This window comes from Cucurbita pepo, chromosome LG18 (genome assembly GCF_002806865.2).
Source record: "Cucurbita pepo subsp. pepo cultivar mu-cu-16 chromosome LG18, ASM280686v2, whole genome shotgun sequence".
NCBI classification, from domain to species: domain Eukaryota; kingdom Viridiplantae; phylum Streptophyta; class Magnoliopsida; order Cucurbitales; family Cucurbitaceae; genus Cucurbita; species Cucurbita pepo.
The window spans coordinates 2,862,838-2,880,003 of record NC_036655.1 but is presented as its reverse complement, the minus strand read 5'-3'; the positions used below and the strand labels follow the sequence as shown (position 1 = coordinate 2,880,003).

The window sequence follows — 17,166 nt, the reverse complement described above, 5'->3', positions numbered from 1 at the left end:
AAAAAAAAAAAAAAAAAAAAAAAAAAAAAAAAAAAAAAAAAAAAAAAAAAAAAAAAAAAAATCAATGCTAAGTTCATTTTCTCGAGTTTGAAAATAACACTCACTTTTAAAAGTTAGAAGCTTTTATGGGAGGCAGTAATTTTTTAATCATTACAACGACGAGAATGAATGATTAAAGGTCTAACATAACAATTATCACTAAAATCAGCTCAATTTAACTTTGTGAAGTAATGCGTTCTTATGATATCATTCTATTCGGTTTATTGATTTATTGTACAAGGGTAGGTTTCTAAATTCTCACTACAAACCTCCACACCTACGATCCAAAACATACCCCTAACGAAATAAAGGTCTTACGACCTTTTTTCATTATATTTAGAGATGTCTATTTGATCCGTAGAAATCCGTCCCAAACGGAATGAAAAGTCTCTATTTAAATGAGAAATGAGGAGAGTCGGAGAAGAAATTTTCCTCTAGCTAAACAGAATAGTAGACGGGGATTATATTCCTTGCTTCCTACCCTGCCCAAATCTCCGTCTCATCCCGTCTTTAATATATATATAAAATAAATAAATAAATTGTAACGACCCAGATCCACTACTGGCAGATATTGTCATTTTTAGGTTTTCCCTTTCGAGCTTCCCCTCAAGGCTTTAAAACGCATATACTAGGGGAAGGTTTCCACACCCTTATAAATGGTGGTTTGTTTTCCTCCCGAACCAATGTGGGACATCACAATCCACCCCTTTCGGGGCCTAGCGACACTCCTTCTTTTAATCGATCTGGGACCGCCACCAAATCCACCCCCCCCTTCAGGGCCCAACGTCCTTATTGGCACATCGCCTCGTGTCTACTCCCCTTCGGGGAACAACGAGAGGGCTGGCACATCGTCCAGTGTTTGGCTTTGATACCATTTGTAACGCCTCAGATCCACCGCTAGTAGATATTTTCCTCTTTATACTTTTCCTTTCAGGCTCCCCCTCAAGGCTTTAAAAGGCATCTACTAAGGGAAGGTTTCCACACCCTTGTGAAGAATGGTTTGTTCTCCTTCACATAAATGATATTCTTTTTAGGTGGAAAATTAAATAAAAATGGAATATAGAAAGCTTTTTTCGTCCCTACCTTAAAATAAAATATATATCAAAATTAAAATTTAAGCTTTCTTTTAGGGAAAAAAAAAAAGCTAGAGCAGAAGAAGACATACCATCCTTTCACATGACAAAATAGCTCCTTGATAAACGCAGAGAATCATTTGGCCTCTCCTCCCTCTCCCTTTTAACACCTTTGCTTCCTTTCTCTTCCTTCCCCTGCAAGTTCAGTCCTAAACTGACACACCAAAACAACCAACAACTCCATTCCCATCTCCCCCACCATCTCCAATGGCTCTCTTTGTCTTCTGCAATTTGCTGCTTCTCCTGCTAGCTCCTTTTGCAGCCTCTAACATAGACCAAGATAGAACTGAGTGCTCAGACCAACTCATCGGCCTTGCCCCTTGCCTGCCTTATGTTAGCGGCGATGCCAAAACGCCTACCATTGATTGCTGCAGTGGGCTCAAGCAGGTGGTGCAGAAGAGTAAGAAGTGCCTCTGTGTTCTTATCAAGGACAAGGATGACCCTAATCTTGGCCTTAAAATCAATGGCTCCCTCGCTTTGGGTCTCCCTAATGCCTGCCATGCTCCTTCTAATATCACTGAGTGTATCTGTAAGTTAACTAATCTCATGGTTTTCTACTGTTTCCTGTGTTTTTCATTACTGTATTTCTCACTTGGGCATTGTATCAAACACCTTGAGTGTGAAATCTGTCGGTTGTGGAGGAGAACGAAATCTTGGGTTTAAAAAACGTCGAGGGGAAACCCGAAAGGGAAAAATTAGAAAACAATATCGATTAGTGGTGGATTTGGACTTTAAAAACCTTGGGAGTAAGCTCGAAAGAGAAAAATCAGAGAACAATAATATCTGCTAGCTGTGTGATTGGGTTTTAACAATCTTGAAGGGAAATTCACACAAGACTAATCAGAGAACAATATTTGCTAGCGATGGACTTAGGATCGAGTCGTAGTTGTTTGTACTCAAATTTCATGGTATTCCACTGAATTTCTCAGTTGGGCATTTTGTCAAACACCTTGAGTGCATCAGTATTAAAAAAATTCCACGGCTCTGCCCTCTAATTCTCAGCTGGGCATTTTGTCAAACACCTTCTGGGTATTGTATTTAACCATGCTTTGTATATGGATTTTCAGCTCTTTTGCACTTAGCACCAAACTCTACAGAAGCTAAGATATTCAAAGAGTCAAATTCCACAAGTGAACCAAGCAGTGCTCCAGATTCTAAAGGTAAAAACCAAACCCAAAATTTCCATCTAACTTAACAGAAAATCATTACCTTAGAGTATATTGAATCGGTTTTGAACTGTTTCTCTCTGTTCGGTGATTTTGATTTACAGTTCATGGGAGTTCGTCCACTGCCAACGAAAAAAGCGACGGTGGAACGAGGAAGAAACCGATTGGAGGTGCAGGGATGATTATGGAGATTCTGCTAGGGTTCTTCATTCTATCGCATCTCAATAGTCTAAAGTTCATATAGAAGCAGAACACAATTCCCTCAAATCCCTAATTTGTTGTTTCTCTTTGTAGTTCACGAGTTCTTGATCATCCGACAATTCATTACATGCCATTTTCTTGCACTATTTAGAAACATAATTCGGGGCGAATTCAAGTTTTTTCTTCAAATTTCTACGGAAACTTGGTTCTGAACAAATGATAAGATTTCAAGGATTTGTTTACTTACCAGTTTGGCAGCATGTTCAATCGTGCAACTCCGTATGTCCTCCAAGATCATTCGATTTTCCATTCAATTCTATCGAGATGAGCCGTCAACGAAGCTGCCTCATGTTTATCAGTTAGCAAAATTGAAGCGGTGGGATATTTTCAAAGTATTCTCGGTTAAATTATAAAAAATACTAAAAATTAATCGATTTAAACCCACGCCTCTTACGAACAAAACTAGACTAGTTGAACTGAGTCGAATTGATCAACCTTGCTCAATTTTGTCAAAAGTGGGATTTGAACCCACGCCTCTTACGAAGACCAGAACTTAAGTTTGGCGCCTTAGACCACCCAACCATCCTGACTTATATTTTTTTGTTAAGACCGAGCAGTAAATATATAACATTTTGAAAACCGAGGTAGGTCCGAGTAACCTAATCCCTTGCCAACAGATGATGATACCTTCAATGGAATGTCTGTTGGTGTGGTGAGTTTGAAAAATCGAGGCAGATCTTTTATTTTCTTCATTTACCTTTAAATATATACCGTCTTGAAAATCTAGATAGATTCGAGTAGGCTAATCTCATAACGTTTTTTGGTGAGATAAAAAAGATGTGTCGTTATCGAATGCATTTTGGTTTTGGGAACCCAAAACATGTAAAATGTAGCACATACCAAACTCGGAACACCTTGGTCTAAGTGGGATTGGAACCCATACCCACTCACGAGGACTAGAACATGAGTCTAGCACCTTAGACCACTCAATCTTTATTCATTATTATAGTAGCTAGAATTCTTTGGTATCAAATGACTACAAAGTGTCAGAAGTGGGATTTGAACCCACGTCCTCTTACGAGGACTAGAACTTGAGTCTGGCGCCTTAGACCACTCGGCCATCCTAACTTGTAATTTTGTTAAGACCCAAGAAAGATCCAGAGTAGTCTGTTCCCTTGCCAACCGATGGTGATACTTTTGACGAAAAGGTTGTTGGTGTAATAGAAAACGATGATGTCATCATATATATGCATTTTGGGAGACCAAAACATGTAGTCTATTATATTCTTATAGAATTGTGTAGTAGTTGTTGAAACATTACACCAATCAAACCTACATTGTAAATATATAACATTTTAAAAATCCAATAAATCTTTATTGATGAGACAGAGAGCACGATATTGGGACCAGAGATGAAAAACCTCCAACATGGTCCGGTATCAAATTTTAAGTGGGTTTTAAACCCACACCGGCTACAACAAATAATAGATACGATAGCTTACGAAAAATGCTATTGTAGACTTTTTATAGCATTTTTCGTACGTCGTGACCGCCCATGTTATTAAAAGTCTAAGACTTTTTATAGCTACAATGGATGCTATAATAGATTATGAAGCAATAGCTTATATAAGTTGTTATGAAAACTTTTTATAGCACTTTTTTAGAGCTATAACATGTTTAAGATAACAAAAATATTATGCTATCTTTTAATTTATAATAACATTTTTTTAATGTTATAACGTAATATTTAAAACTTTAATCTTAGGTTATAATAATACTATTTAATCTTTAGGCTCAACAATATTTTCTTTAATATAATCTAACTCGAGAAATTTCCATTCATAATTGAAATATTATAATAGCAGCTAGTGAAAGAACTATTATCAAAGCTAAGAGATTGAAAAAGTATAGTTTTTATTTAGATAAACTAGCCCTCTCACAAAGAGACCAAAACTTGAATCTAGTGCCAAACCACTCGCCATCCTAACTAATACCCAGAGTGAATTCAACATCTTTTTTCCCCATGAAACCAATCCATTTAATCGTCTATTTGTTCGTTCATTGTAAGGACCCAGATCCACGGTCAGTAGATATTGTCCTATTTGAGCTTTCCCTCAAGTCTTTAAAATGCATCTGTTAGGGGAAGGTTTCCACACCTTTATAAAGGGTGTTTTGTTCTCCTCCCCAACCAATGTGGTACATCACATTCATAAACCAAAAAAATTATATAAGATATATATTCAAACGGCCATTTTACAAAACAAAAAGTCAAATTGAGGCATCTTTAGATAATCATATTTGTTCTACAAGAGATTTTATAGAGATGTCAAATATGATTTAGATAGCTAAGTTTATATGGTAAGATTCATGCAAATCAATTATAGCGTAATTAAACTCCCATACCTCTAAACTCTACTAGGTACAGTCTTCTGGCATTCTCCCAATATTGCTCCAAATTAAGAGGAATTCTCATTATCCATTCGTTGATTACGAAATCAAATGTTCATTGATCTATACCCCACACCTTATATAAGATAAATTTGAAAGTTGGCAAAATCAAAATAAGATAAAATTCCAACTCTCTTCACTGAACAGACAACAAGATGAACAAACAGTTGATAGAATTACATTAGCACAAATTCATATCGTCACACAAGAAAAATAATGTTACAGATACCAACCAAAAGCATTTGGAATTACAATTTACAAACACTAGTCTGTCATGTCATTTTAGATTATAGTGTTTTCCAATTCACTATGGAGTTTAGTATTACCTTTTCCCCCGAACCCCTATCTCATTCTGAAGCTGTAATTTTGTAGCCATCACCTTCTATGTGCAATTTGTGTCGTAGCTAGCAAGTCCCAACAATTCTGGTCCTTCCATTCTAGGGTTATTCTCAAAGCTGCAACAATGGAAACTTGTTGATTAGTACAAGGAGAAGAGTATATTCAAAGATGGGGAGAACCAAGACTACAAAGCATATCATGTACATGGCCTGAAGCAGTGGGAAGAAATTAGTTAGGTAAAAGTCTCGACATCGCCTTGCCAAAATCATGAGAACCAAAAGTCTCGACATCGCAGACTCAAATTAAAGAGTAAACAATAATAATATAAACACAGCTGCAGCAAGCAGATAAATGTGCACATGGAATATCTAAGATTTGAGAGTTAATTCCTCAGCCTCCTATCACAAGTCTCCAAATCCGACATTACTTTCAATCATATAAGTGGGTAGGCTCAATACTCGGTAGAGAAATTTACGCCAGCCAACCAATTAGAAGCTCAAAAGTAGAGATACGAACAGTGAGAAGGGTGGTTTGTGTGAGAGAAGGGTAGATGAGTAATAACACCATTGGTTCTAAGTTATCTGTTGTGTGGTTAGGCCAAAGTGTAGCGGCACGGAGGAATGGCGATTCGTTGAAAATGAAGTCTCAGAAAGATGGGGGGAAAGATTTTTTCTAATCTTGTAAGAGAGACCTCTTGAATCACCCTCTGCTCGGGAACGATTTCCTTAACTAATAGAGCCAGTAAAGCCATTTCCATTTTCTTGCCTTAATTGGGTTAAGGATGGATCTACCAATTAGTTACCGAACAACGTATGAGAAGGTAAATAATGAAATATCTCTACTAGCAACATCGTTACAGACACTAATTTTGATTAAAGCGCAGCAATATTAGGGGGATTAAGTCCACATATTATGATAAAAACAAAGTATCATTCATTCTCTTATCTTTTTTCACTTTGAATTGATGCTGGCAAAAGAGTGTTACTCTGCCATTCACACTTATATGCATTCCAAAATATAGAATCATAAGAGAATAAAAATAGTTAAGGAAATAAATTCAGAAGCCTACTTGTTTAAAGGTATGTGCTCAAATGGTCCACTGGTTGGTATTGTTCCACACAAGTCATTATTTGAGACATCCCTGAAACAAAGGAGACACAATGCATCATAAACCGATCACATGACATTGCACAAAATTTAAACCAGGGATGTATATCACCTAAATGGCTACTACACAACAGTGAAATTATACAGAGACTTACACAACTTTAAGGCTTGTAATTGCAGTCAGTTCTCTTGGGATTGGTCCATTTAATCGGTTATCATTAAGCCGTCTGCAAAACAAGAAAGAAAAAGTTCAGACAAAAAATGTGAAAAGAAAGGATAGCTGGAGAAAGCATTCTTTCAGATTTTAGTTCCAATTCAGTAACAGAAAAATCACAGCCATAGGTTTCATAATCCTATCATCAACTATCAAGCAGAAGCGGAAAGAGATTGTTCTTCAGAAAATGGATAGAGAAAAGTTGTTTTTCAAAACATTGTAGAGTTAATTCTAAAAATGAAATATTCACAAGCAACAACTTCTTGCGAGATGATGATCATACTAAAAAATTATAAAGACTGTTGGTCCATACAAGTTGGAGTTAGAAAGAACATAAAACTTCAAAATCAAAAATAACCAAGCTGAACAAGGATGAATAATGTAAACGAAACTCACAAGAACACAAGAGATTTCAGTTTCCCCAAAGAAAAAGGGATTCGTCCAGTGATGTTGTTGTTATACAGGTCCAAACTGATGAGGCTCTTCAAGTTTCCAAGCTCATCTGGAATAGTTCCATGGATGTTGTTTTTGTAAAGTTCCCTACATATTTTATTGGCAACAGAGTAAAAAATCAACAATCAATACAAAACCAGATTAAATATTTAGTATATCACACGAGATTTTCATACCAACCATTTTTTATATTAGAACTAATTGAGAAAGTAAGGAGCAGCAAAATTCAAATTAAAAGGACAATTTGTGATAGGCTTTCCCTTAGATAGAATCTCATGAGGAGATACAAGAAACAGGTAGAAAGGCCATTAGGGGGGAAGAGAAGTAAGCATGAGGCTCCTCAGCAGCATTATTTGGAAAATGGTTAGAAGAGATGTAAGCATGAGGCTCTTCAACTGAACTTCGTATTGTGTCAGGTAGAGTGGAGGGTTGTAAATAGGCGTGTAGGTAAGTATAAGAGTTAGTAGAATTTGGAAGTAGTTTGGAATAGAAAAGATATCCAAGTCTCCTCAGCAGCATTATTATAACAGCTCAAGTCCACCGCTAGCAGATATTGTCCTCTTTGGGCTTTCCCTTTCGGACTTCCCCTCAAGCTTTTTAAAACGCGTCTACTGAGAGGTTTCCACACCCTTATAAGGAATGTTTCATTCCCCTCCCCAACTAATGTGAGATCTCATAATCCAACCCCCTTGGGATCCCAACATCCTCGTTGACACACTGTACGGCGTCTGGCTCTGATACCATTTGTAACAGCCCAAGCCACTGCTAGTAGATAGTGTCCTTTTTGGGCTTTTCCTTTTGGGCTTTCCCTCAAGGTTTTTTAAAACACGTCTACTAGGGAAAGGTTTCCACGCCCTTGTAAGGAATATTTCGTTCCCCTCCCCAACCGATGTGGGATCTCACAATTATACCGTGAGTTCTTTCTACTAGTTGACGAAACCAACCTATTACTTCATATTTAAGAGACCGCCACTTGGACACTCCAATACTCATTGGACACACACATATCAAACACTTTGTTGTCAAAAGTCAAAGTAGTACATATCCTACTAGTTATTCACGAATTTAGAAATGTTTACCATCAAGTAGAAACATGATCCTAGAAAATAATTTATTTCTAGAAATAATTTAAATAACTCCATCACAATTATTGGCAAATCATATCGTTCAAAGAACGTGGGCAAATCTACACTTAGTGAAACAACGAAGAATTAAATATTGTGATTAAACAAACAACATACAAATATTGCAGATGCTCAAGCCTTCCAAGTTCAGGAACAAGATGTCCAGACAAATTGGAATTGCCCAAGTCCCTGAAAAACAAAACCAAATGTCTGATCAGCTGGTAGTGATGACATCAAGCCAACAGTATACAAGCTTTTACACAAGTAAACAGAGCTATCATAAATGAGTCTCCAACACCATACTGGACGTCGATCCTTCACACCCAACCATCCGTCAAACAACAAGAAGACGGGTGGATTTTCACTTCCTTCTTAAGATTATCGTTCATCTTTAAGCATTAAAATTCGTTTAACTTCACAGGGAAACCAGTCGAGATCCTCATATGACGATAATAAAACACAACGATCAACCAAATTCGCGAAACGATGAACTGGATCCTTGCCCAAAACAGAAGATAATGCAAGAACGAAACAAATCTCACAATAGCATAACACAAAGAGAAAGTACCAATAGACGAAGAGCATAACGGAAAATTCCGGTATTCTAAATGAAGAAGATAAACAGAACACAAACAGTCTCTCTTTTTTTCTTTGTTCTTTTTTTTAAAAAAAAAAACCAATCAAATAGTAAAAAGGAAAAAAAAAAAAAAAAAAAACGAAGAAACAGAGACCGTACAGTCGGGTAACGCGGTTGTCCTGGTTACAAGTAATGTGGAACCAAGTACAGGGATTGACGAGAGTAGGATCCCAACTCTGAAGCACGTTATCAGGATCGGACAAGCTCCGGCGGAGAGTGTAGAGAGCGTCGCCTTCAGAGTTGGCAAGCGCAACGTGAAGAACAGAAGTTAGGGTTACTGTAAAGAGAAAGAAGAAAGTCGAAACCCAGAACCGAGTCGCCGCCATGGCTAACCCTGAGACTGGTTCAGGCAGCGAAAAATCCTGCAATTCTGCAAATTGATTGAAGTTCTGAATGGAAAACAGCGTAATTTTAGAGAATTTAGGATCGAAAAACGAGAGAGAAAGAGAGAACGAAGAGGAAGAGACGGAACGGAAATGAGGGAAGGTGGGGGTTTCAGGCGTTCGGAGCGACTTTCTTGAGATTCTCTTTTTCTTTTTCTTTTTCTTTTTTTTTCTTCCCTAATTTACAATTTATTTAATTTTTGAAATTATTAAATCAGAAACCAAAAAGACAATTTTAACCCTAAACTTATTAAATTCTACCCGACTTTGCTACGTTCGAGATTATGTTGGATTATACACAAAAGATCCTCTTTTGTCTCTTTGTTGGTATCACTCACGTGTGAAGAATCCCGAGCGTAATCTCGAGGGTGATTGCAATAAGTAGAAATCTCATTCACCGGTCGAAATCACGTAAAGACTGTTCTAGAAGCTCTGTGTGAGCACCCGCTTCAAACCCATATGAAATTTCGTATGACTAAATCATTCTAGATCGAATGACCACCGTCAATAAATTTCGTTTTTGAAAGTAAAACCCACACAGAAACTAAAAATGCAAGCGTAATGAAGATCCAGGTAGTAGTGTCGTTGAAGGTGACGGCAACTATGGCGGTTTTATCGACTACGGTAGTGAGAAGTTCGAGTTCAGCTAAAAAACGAGTGAGAGCAGCACCCATAACAGTGTCGTTGAAGGTGACAACAACATGACGGTTTTATCGACTACGGTAGTGAGAAGTTCGAGTTCAGCTAAAAAACGAGTGAGAGCAGCACCCATAACAGTGTCGTTGAAGGTGACAACAACATGACGGTTTTATCGACTACGGTAGTGAGAAGTTCGAGTTCAGCTAAAAAACGAGTGAGAGCAGCACCCATAACAGTGTCGTTGAAGGTGACAACAACATGACGGTTTTATCGACTACGGTAGTGAGAAGTTCGAGTTCAGCTAAAAAACGAGTGAGAGCAGCACCCATAACAGTGTCGTTGAAGGTGACAACAACATGACAGTTTTATCGACTACCGCAGCGAAAAGTTCGAGTTCAGCTAAAAAACGAGTGAGAGCAGCACCCATAAATACAATCAAAATTACCATTATTGTGAATTAATTTTTTAGGTAACAAATTTAAAAAAAAATGGTTAATTACTTTTATCACCCATTATCAGTTCTCTTACAATTATTTTATTTTCTTTTATTTTAAAGAATAAAAATAAAAAGTGGAGAATTTAAATATAAAGTCAATAATGATGGCTTTTGGAATTTGGAAGGTGAAAAGACTAAAAAGCCCTTCTGTCATTTGGTAATTATTTAAATTATCCTCTCTCGTTTGGGTCAAAAAGTAAATGAGATAATGGTCCATTCAAAGTCCAATAATTTATTATTTTTCATTTTTTATATTTGTTTTGGAATTATATACTTAGATCCATCCTCTTATTTTATTAAAAACATTTCTATTTTATTTTATATATTTTTAATTATAAATTTATTTTAAAAAATTAATATAGTTGTGTTATTAAACTTGTAAAATATAATATTGAATTATCATTTAGAATTTCATGATAACAAAAAATAATAAATAAATAAATAAATAAATAACATAACAATTTAAAATTTAAAATGAGACTATTATTAATATATATATATATATATAATACCACGAGAAAATGTTTAATTAATTATTTATTCAATCATAAAAAACTGATTTAGAATAAAATTAAATATCGTAAAAGTATCTTTATTTTATTATTTATATATATATATATGAAACCTAACGGGCGATTGTGCTGGGACAAAGAGGGTTCTCATAGGACTTGAGTTGGTCCGCATCACCAACGAGGCGGTACAGAAAATTAGAGCAAGGATACGCACCGCACAANTATATATATATATATATATATATATATATATATATATATATATATATATATATATAAATAAAAATGTGAAATAAAAATATTTTTACGAGGAATGTTTAATTGATTATTTATTCAATTATAAGAACTGATTTAGAATAAAATTAAATATTGTAAAGTATTTTTATTTCACATTTTCATTTATATATATATTATTTAATACCACGTGAAAATGTTTAATTAATTATTTATTCAATCAAAAGAACTGATTTAGAATAAAATTAAATATCGTAAAAGTATTTTTATTTCACATTTATTTATTTATTTATTTATTTATATATATATATATTATTTAATACCATGTGAAAATGTTTAATTAATTATTTATTCAATTATAAGAAATTGATTTATCGTAAAAGTATTTTTATTTCACAATTTCGAACAATAACCAAAATATAAATTTCTAACGAGTTAAAAATTTAGATTTTCAACCGATTAACTCTAACCCTAACCCTAGCTGTAATCCTAATCATCGACGTCTGTAATTAACTTAAATCCGACTCTAAATTTATTTTATCATACCCTGTTAACAAAACTAAGACTAGATTCAAACCCGAGGCTACGGTCTAGCCCTAACCGACGTTATAACGATATGAATTAACCCTAATTTAGAAGAACGATTTTAGTGAAGGCAAGCGTGATCAATACCGAGAGGGATGAGAGAGGCTTTAATGGTTGAATAGATGAAGAATGGTTTGAAATTCTGGGTGATGAAATGGGAGGCGAGTCTTCAACAAAGATAGCAACCTTCATTCCTTGAAAGCAAAACCCTCTTCCGCTTAGAAAGTAGTATGGCTTTGCTTGTGTTAGGTTAAACACGTCTCGTCCTCCTCTCGTTACGTTGAAAACGAAATCATTCTCGTTGCAACTATCGTAGCTCGTTTTGTTCACTTGTAGCACGTTGTAGATACGTTTATCGAACCCGAAATCTGAAAATTGTTAAAGAAAACGTTAGTAACGGAGAAAAACCAGCTTCCTTAAACGATCTTCGTATTTGATCGATATTCGACTTCTTACCCTAAGTTTATATGAAAAACTTACAGAGCCAATCACCAACGTAAAAATGCTCGTGAATTGACCAATCAGTGAAGTTAACATTAGTTGTCCAAGTGTATTTTCCTCCTCCAACTCTATGCAACACTGGTTCTCTACCCTCAACTCCACCGAGCAACCACCCCGCCATCGTGACTACCACCGCCACTGTTGCCACGGTCGCCACCTCCGTTGTCATCCCGAACATTTCTTCTGATGCTTGAATTGAAAATCGAAGGAGGAGGGTGGGGGAAGCCCTAAAAATGAAGAGAAAAAGGCTAAATTTGTGTTTGAGAAACAAAAATCTCATGCATTTTCATGCAATGGAGGTTGAGAGACCATATATGCATGAACTACACAAATTCTACACTTGGTTTTCTTCCCCCTCTTCCATTTTTCGAAGCGCTACGTCGGGGCAGGCAACGAGACAAGAATCGGCTCCGCTTCAAATGGGTTTTGTTAATAAATAACGTCGGTTTCAATCGAACGATATAAATCGACTAGTTGATAGAAGGTAAAAGATTTTCAATATTTCGAAGAACGACACAGCTCGGGATTTTTCAACCGATGCCAATTAGTTTATTTTTTTTAAATTCACAATAAATTTTTAATTTATATTTAATAAATTAATTAAAATTTAAAATTATGAATATAAAATGGATCTATAAATTTAAATTAAAAGTACTCAATTTGTAATTTATTTATTTATTTTTATAGTGGCATGATTGTAAATAGTTACAAATCTTGTGGCATTTACATCAACGGTTTCGGCCCAATTGTAAAAAGGCCCATTAATATACTGGGCTGAACATCAATGGGAAGCCCACCAATATTTTCATCGATTTAAAATTTTGAATGGTTATTTCCACGCACGTGTTGGTTGGTCGACTCGTATCGATTTTGAATGAAAATTGACCTATTAATTTTGATCGGTGGTGGTTCACGACGTAGAGATACAACATCTATCCCGTTCAAATACAACATCTCGACTGATAACTATCTTTTTGTCAATGGGCTTATAGAGTCGATACATCTCGGATTCTTCACTAACTCCAAATAAAATACAGATAACGCTTCGTTTATCCAATTTAGAATATGAACCGCTCCATTAACAGCTTCTGCCATGATCAATATTTCTTCAGAGATCTTTACGTGGTTGCTTCCTTCCTTTGTCAAAAAATTTCCGATACCATCTTCTATAGGTGTCACGACCTATTTCTTGATTATATGTTTTTTCATAAGTCACTTTCAAACCTGGTTCCTCTTCCGTGCAAAATAATCGTTCACCATCTCTCCCGCCTTCACGTGGAGCGTCTCAAATTCTTTCCCTAATGCCTGTAAATGACGCTAAACCTAAGTAGAAGTTTGATATTTCTTTATAGAGTCCCGGATGTGTCTTTCTTGGCAATCATTTCAATAATGAAACTATTCAATTCCCGAAAAAGATAACGTTTTTACTTTCATGTCCTTGAGCTTCTGCTCATCAAGTTGACTGTCTCGATCAGTGACTTTTTAGAAGGTGCAACTGGGATTCTTATTTCCACCGGACTCCAATATTCTTCTGAAGGTAGAAAATTCTCGGGCAATGTCGGGATTCTTATTTGACTGTCTCGGGCAGTGTCTTTTTAGAAGGTGTAACTCGGATTCCTATTTCCCTTCTGAAAGTAGAAAATTCTCCATCGACATTGCTCAATAATCACAGTGACCATCGAACTTCGAAATTGAAGGTCGTAAGCTCAACTTGATTTAAACTTCCAGTTGGGTTAGTAACATTTTCATCCGTATTATTTTATATCAAATTTAAAGATTCGGAGACCCGGGTGTTATAAAATTTAAATATTATATATTATATATATATATATATATATATATATATATATATATATATATATATTTATTTATTGAGGTAATATAAAAAGACAAAGACGTTTTTGTCCTCATCACAAAACTTGAAGTTGACTTGAAAATAGAATAAGTTGAAAAACATGTGAAACAAAGGAATCACATGTAGCACGTGCCATATAAAGCTATTTTATTTTGTTTTATTATGCTAATATTATCAAATTTAATAATTAAAAGAAATGACAAATAACAAAGCTTATTTATTATATATATATTATAAAAAAAATCATAAAATAAATAAATCTGATTTGAATAAAGTAATTTACAAATACACGATCAAAATAGATTTACGGTAGAAGCGGTAGAGACTAAGCAATACTCTAAACAAATTAGCTTTGTAGTCGCTAAGATTTGCTACGCCCTCATCATCACCAGACGACTCGGTACTACTTACATAGGATAAAAGGTAGCACACATGAGTAGAAAATTACCGAGTAAATAGCTCAACTCATGGGCTCACAAATAGACACTAGCCATACTCGTTCACTCAATATATAAGTAACACGTGTCTACAAGCCCCTTCAAGTAATAGCCTGAAGTCTCGACCCGAAGCTATTAAACCCAATATCATATGACTCCTCTTAGCTAATTTGAATCATTAGATTCTCGTGATTATCTTCAATGATTGGTTCTCGGAGGCAGGCTTCATTGAGCACTCCCTGATCAGTGGAGTCATGAGGTCTAGCTTTTCGTAAGCACGTCTCAGTAAAAGTAATCTCAAGGGTTAGGAATTGTTCTCGTGCTATAAGTTGAAGGACATATATAGCTCTTGTTTCCGTAGACAATCTACTACTGGAGAATTAGTTGGATATTCTCTAATAGAGCTCGTTTGGTCATATAGACATGGGAGCGACCCCTCTACCTACTAACTACAGACACTGCATAACATATGCTTCTAGGCACGATCCTAGTACAACCAATACATTGATACCAATATAGACCTCGTATGCGCATATGGTTCGTCGTTAAAGGTTAATGACAACCCTTTTATAATCACAAAGAGAGTGGCCTTGTGTGTGAGATCCCACATCGATTCGAGAAAAGAACGAGTGTCAGTAGGGACACTGGACCCCAAAGGGTGGTGGATTGTGAGATCCCACATCGATGGGAGAAAGGAACGAGTGCTAGCGAGGACACTGGACCCCAAATGGGGGTGGATTGTGAGATCCCACATCGATGGAAGAAAGGAACGAGTGTCAGCAAGGACACTGGACCCCAAATGGGGGTGGATTGTGAGATCCCACATCGATAGGAGAAAAGAACGAGTGCTAGCGAGGACACTAGACCCCAAATGGGGGTGGATTGTGAGATCCCACATCGATGGGAGAAAGGAACGAGTGTCAACAAGGACAATGGACCCCAAAGAGGGGTGGATTGTGAGATCCCACATCGACGGGAGAAAGGAACGAGTGCTAGCGAGGACGCTAGGCCCTGAAGAGGATTGGATTGTGAGATCCCACATCAGTTGGGAATGAGAACGAAACATTCTTTATAAGGGTGTGGAAACCTCTCCCTAGTAGACGTGTTTTGAAGACCTTGAGGAAAAACCCGAAAGGGATAGCCGAAAGAGGACAATATCTGCTAGCGGTGGGTTTGGGTTATTATACTGTGGCTCTATAAGCCACATCAACCATTGTGCTCCCTTGCCCATCAAGACAAGTACACTATTAAAGATTGGTTGTCTTACTCCTAATAAACGAGATTCATACGTGCAATTTAGTTGATGAAGTATTTTAATAATAAAAACATGTTTTTTAAAAAACAAATCGATCGAGAAGGTCAATCGGCTTTAGATTTGATTCGAATAATATAGGGTTCGAGAGCTGATCGAGAGCATTTAGTTAATTTATGGTTGAAAAAAAAAGTCAAAAAGGGTGGAATATAATAAACTTTAAAAGTAAATGACATTATCCATATAAAACTTACAATGTTCAAATTATGTAGCTCCCTACCTAATTTAGGATGGGCATTTAATTTACATTCAAAAGATAAAAAGAATATTTATAATAGTCAACGCCTTCTAGATTACTAATGTATCATTTTCTTGTGATAAATTAATGGTAGATAATAAGGTATACGTGAAATCACTTTACGTGGTAAAAATCAGTTTTGTAAATAATTACTGTTCAAGCCCACCGTTAGCTGATATTATTCGCTTTGACCCTTTATATATCACCGTCAGCCTCACGATTTTAGAACGTGTCTATTAGGGAGAGGTTTCCACACCACTGTATGAAAAGCGAAACACCCTTTATAAGGGTGTGGAAACCTTTCTTTAAAGCGGAAAGTCCAACGAGAACAATATCTGCTACCGGTGGACTTGGACTGTTATAAATGGTATCAGAGCTAGACACCGAACGATGTGTCNGGGGGGGGGGGGGGGGGGGGGGGGGGGAGATAGACACGAGGCGGTGTGCTTGTAAGGATGCTGGACCCCGAAGGGTAGTGGATTTGGCGGGGATCCCACATCGATTGGAGAAAGAAACGAGTGCCAACAAGGACACTGCCCCCGAAGTGAGGTGGATTGTGAGAATCCCACATTGGTTGGGGAGGAGAACGAAACACTAAGGGTGTGAAAACCTTTCTCTAGCAAACACATTTTAAAGTCTTGAGGGGAAGCCCAAAAGGGAAAGTCCAAAGAGGACTAGCGGGGGATCTGGGTCGTTACAAATGGTATAAGAGCCAGACACCGAACGATGTGCCAACCTTCTCATTGTTCCCCAAAAGAGGGTAGACACAAGGCGGTGTGCCAGTAAGGACGTTGGGACCCAAAAGGGGGTGGATTTGGTGGCGGTCCCACATCGATTGGAGAAAGGAACGCGTGCCAGCGAGGTCGTTGGCCCCCAAGTGAGGTGGATTGTGAGAATCCCACATCGGTTGTGAAAAACTTTCTGTAGCAGACATGTTTTAAAGCCTTGAGGGGAAACCCAAAATGGAAAGCCAAAACAGAACAATATCTAGCGGTGGATCTGAGTCGTTGCAAGAAGAATCTATTTACTATTTTTTAAATTTTATAACTCAAATTACGAAAATAAAAAATAAAAAATAAAATGATTATCAACCACGTTTATTTATTTATCTAT

At 36.6% G+C, this 17,166-nt stretch overlaps 3 protein-coding genes, 1 long non-coding RNA gene and 1 other non-coding gene across 5 annotated transcripts in view; 1 reads left to right on the top strand and 4 right to left on the bottom strand.

The window, feature by feature from the left end:
• LOC111779558 overlaps positions 1-1,299 on the bottom strand; it is a 1,724-nt gene extending 425 nt beyond the window's left edge. The window contains exon 1 of the long non-coding RNA XR_002812704.1: positions 1,205-1,299. This is a non-coding gene — a long non-coding RNA (uncharacterized LOC111779558). The remainder of the gene's footprint in view (positions 1-1,204) is intronic.
• On the top strand, positions 1,286-2,722 carry LOC111779557 (protein YLS3-like). Its single transcript, XM_023659619.1, has 3 exons — positions 1,286-1,701; positions 2,240-2,332; positions 2,443-2,722. The coding sequence occupies exons 1-3, from the start codon at positions 1,380-1,382 to the stop codon at positions 2,580-2,582; spliced, it is 555 nt and encodes a 184-aa protein (XP_023515387.1). The 5' UTR covers positions 1,286-1,379; the 3' UTR covers positions 2,583-2,722.
• An 861-nt stretch (positions 2,723-3,583) lies between these two features.
• On the bottom strand, positions 3,584-3,667 carry TRNAL-CAA. The gene has a single exon. It is a non-coding gene; the product is annotated as a tRNA-Leu (tRNA).
• Positions 3,668-5,143: 1,476 nt separating this feature from the next.
• On the bottom strand, positions 5,144-9,406 carry LOC111780713 (leucine-rich repeat protein 1). The gene is made up of 6 exons (XM_023661190.1): positions 8,961-9,406; positions 8,342-8,413; positions 7,044-7,187; positions 6,589-6,660; positions 6,396-6,467; positions 5,144-5,442 (listed from the first exon to the last, which is right to left on the bottom strand). The coding sequence occupies exons 1-6, from the start codon at positions 9,185-9,187 to the stop codon at positions 5,370-5,372; spliced, it is 660 nt and encodes a 219-aa protein (XP_023516958.1). The 5' UTR covers positions 9,188-9,406; the 3' UTR covers positions 5,144-5,369.
• A 2,135-nt stretch (positions 9,407-11,541) lies between these two features.
• Positions 11,542-12,389, bottom strand: LOC111780675 (lamin-like protein). The gene is made up of 2 exons (XM_023661142.1): positions 12,191-12,389; positions 11,542-12,078 (listed from the first exon to the last, which is right to left on the bottom strand). Exons 1-2 carry the CDS (start codon positions 12,387-12,389, stop codon positions 11,753-11,755), a joined length of 525 nt encoding a protein of 174 aa, XP_023516910.1. The 3' UTR covers positions 11,542-11,752.
• Positions 12,390-17,166: the final 4,777 nt, after the last annotated feature.